The 3,235-nt window shown below is 34.3% G+C and overlaps 1 protein-coding gene across 1 annotated transcript in view; it reads right to left on the reverse strand.

The window, feature by feature from the left end:
- PIK3C2G (phosphatidylinositol-4-phosphate 3-kinase, catalytic subunit type 2 gamma) overlaps positions 1-3,235 on the reverse strand; it is a 472,569-nt gene that overhangs the window by 364,937 nt on the left and 104,397 nt on the right. Inside the window, exon 9 of the mRNA XM_012662773.1 lies at positions 1,428-1,747. Within this exon, the coding sequence (XP_012518227.1) occupies positions 1,428-1,747 (320 nt within the window). The remainder of the gene's footprint in view (positions 1-1,427; positions 1,748-3,235) is intronic.

Raw genomic sequence — 3,235 nt, forward strand, 5'->3', positions numbered from 1 at the left:
AAGTTTGATTAAACAACCAAATTTCCATCCTTAAGTTTGCAGTCTAACAATAAAATGTACATTCAATTATAATGTAATGGATAAATGTTGATAAAATATATAAAAATGCTACAAGTACCCAACAAAATCATAAGTAAATACTTTTAGTAGAAATGAAATGAAAAATAATTCTAGGTTAATGCAACTAACTTTATTGAGAGAATCAAAAAACCTCTCATAGGAAAGATAGCACTTGAGCAGTCTTAAAGGAAGTGAAGAAAAATATATCAATGCAGTTTTTGCAAAATACTAATAATTTTCAATTTATTTTGGGATTTTTTTTCTTTGAAATTGACTTTAGAATTAGATTTTTCTCTTGAATTGTCCACATGACGGCATGAATCTGTGAGTGTAAAATAAATCTTATTTTTTAAAAAACAACCAGGAATAATTTTTAATTGAGTCAGAATACTTTTAGTTATTGAGCTGGTTAATAACCTTTTTAAGGAGTTACTTATAATACAAAATTTGTTAATTTGCCCAATTACACTTACTGGACTCTTACTCTGTCTGGTGCCACTTTAGCTGCTGGGAACTGAATAAGAAAATTAAAAATAAAAATCTTTGCATCACTTGCTAAGAGAAGACAGAAATATAAACAAACACATTTGGTACGGTACCATAAGAAAGACGTTCAGAGTTCACACCAAGCAACAACAAAAAAAGGTAAATTTTATGTAATGACACAAGAAGGGTTTATAAAGGAGGTGGAAGATATGTCTTGAAAGATAATCAGGTGCTCCCAAGGTGGCCAAGTAGAAGCACTGTGTTCCTGACACATGGAACATAGAGGCATGATTTCTCAGTTCATAGTTAGGGTAAGTAGATTGGATGCAAAGACTGGGTAGGTGCGAGGGCAGGGAATGGGGTTAATTCTAGCATCGGCCAAACCACAGAAAGGCCTTGTTCATTATGCTAAATTATTTGTACTTTATCTTATAAAAGTTGGAGAGCCACTAAGAATTTTTACAAGCAAAACTAATTCTGTGCAAGGGCCAGAGGTGGGGAAACTTTTCATGTTGGAAGGCCACATTAATTTATCTGTAATCAAATAAGACAGTATTCAAGAAACTTCAATTAGATATACTTAAAAATGTATATTATTTTATAAAAATATAATTACTATGTACTTAATAATTTCAACAAATGAAAACTATTTGTTGATTTTAAAGTTAACTAACCTTTTAATGACTTTCTTGAGTCTGCTTTTTGTTGGAAAGCATTTGAATATTTGGTGGCAGCATGGAGGTCTGCAATTTTAGTTGATCCTCTAGATGGGTATCAGTCATTTGTAATCGTAAATGGCAGCTTGATTTGGGTTAGGTGGAGAATGTAGATTCACAGCAATAAGTGTTTGAAAAGCCAGAAAGCATTTTCAGGCATGTTGCCGAAGGTGTGGATTTTCTACTGCATTTTTCCATATTTCTATTGGATCTTTCTTAGCATCAAACAATGACTTTAAAATGTCATCTACTGGGAGCTCAATAAATTCCATCTGTAGTTCTTTAGGTGCCTTGATGGTATCAACTAGGTGAGACTGAAATGCTAATTTGAGTGTGATATCATGATTCTCAAAGTCAGTGAACCTTTCATTGTATTCTCCAATTAATAGGTCTATAATAGCTGCATATTCTTCAAATAATTCACATATATCATCCTGCTCATCAATGGCCTTTGCTAACTGGGGAAAACGTTCATCTGAAATTTCCTTTTGAAGAAGTGTTTTGAAAAGAGATAGCTTTTTTCAAAATGCTTGGATTTTTTTTGCCACATATCATATATAGACTTAGTTTTACCTTGCAAAGAAATAGTCAAATCATTTTGATTTGACATGGTATCACAGAAATTCTGCATTCCTATAGAAATCTTCTTCCAATAATTCACATTGCTGATTCTGTTCTTCATAAAATTTAACTATCTGTACTCACAGAGATAAAATTTTGGCTAACAGGTGTCCCTGCGATAGCCAGCACACTTTAGAATGATAGGGCAAATCCACACTGAATATCTCATCATTAACTTTAGCATAGTCTGAAACTGATGATGCTGTGTTGCGTTTGCAAGAATATAGTTAACAATACTTATAACTTGCTGCAAAGTGTCACTTAAAATAGTACCTTTAGCACAGAGATTTTGCTGATGCAAGACAGAAGGAAAAAAATGAGAGCATCTGGATCTGTTAATACGTTTTAAATCTGTGCAATAAACTCTTCACGTTTTGCTGTCATGGGAGGTGCACAGTCTGTACATACACTCACTAAATTGACCAAATTCAGTCCAACTTCACACCATGTTTATCTTGAAAGTTGTTGAAGATATCTATTCTTCGTGTTCTGTTCGCCAGAGTGCCCAAAGTGAGTAATAACTCTTCATAGCAAAGAAAAGCTTCTGTTATGACCCGAATGAAGTATAAAATCTGTGCCGAGTCGGTAGTGTCAGTTGATTCATACAAAGCAATTGAATAATATATATTTTCCTTTTGAAGTATTGCATGAAGTTGTTCTGTTAAGTTGAAGGCTCATTCATGCTGCCAATCAGTTATGATTCTCCTTGAAAGAGGCAGTTGTTTGTACTTTGAAACATTACCAGGGTCTAAGCATCCTCCAACTTTGACAATGCACTCTTTCACAATTTCTACATCATTGAATGGCTTCCTTCCCCCCCTACCCCACCTCCCGACCCGGAGTACATAAGTTACTTTGTAAGTTGCTACAGGGGCATTATTTCCAGGTCTTATTGCTGTTTGAAAGAATTGTCTTTGCTTTTCATCTTTTAATTTCTGCAAGACAACTTTTTGCACCTCTCTCTCTAATTTAAAATATTTGTGGTCCTTATGAGTGTTATAATGCTGCTGAGCATTTAATTTCTTTAATGTTGATATTGCAGTATCACGAAGCAAGCAAATCATCTTATCTTTAGCAGAAACAAGACAATATTGTAATTCCCAATCCTCATTAAAAAATATGTTTTCTTCCTTCAGCATTCTCTTGGTCTTTTTGTCATGATGGGCTGTTAAGCAGACAGAATTAAAAAATACTGTCGAGCTATGCAACTATTCACAAATTCCACTTCAAACAGAAACACAGTGCACCCTTGTCAAAAGCTGATAACAGAGTGATGCACTTGACCCCATAAACTCTCACCAACCAGCCTCAAGTGGTAGTGGCACCAGTCAGGTGGGGAAAGTTAGAACTAA

Source organism: Propithecus coquereli, unplaced genomic scaffold, assembly GCF_000956105.1.
Source record: "Propithecus coquereli isolate 6110/MARCELLA unplaced genomic scaffold, Pcoq_1.0 Scaffold78, whole genome shotgun sequence".
Taxonomy (NCBI): Eukaryota; Metazoa; Chordata; class Mammalia; order Primates; family Indriidae; genus Propithecus; species Propithecus coquereli.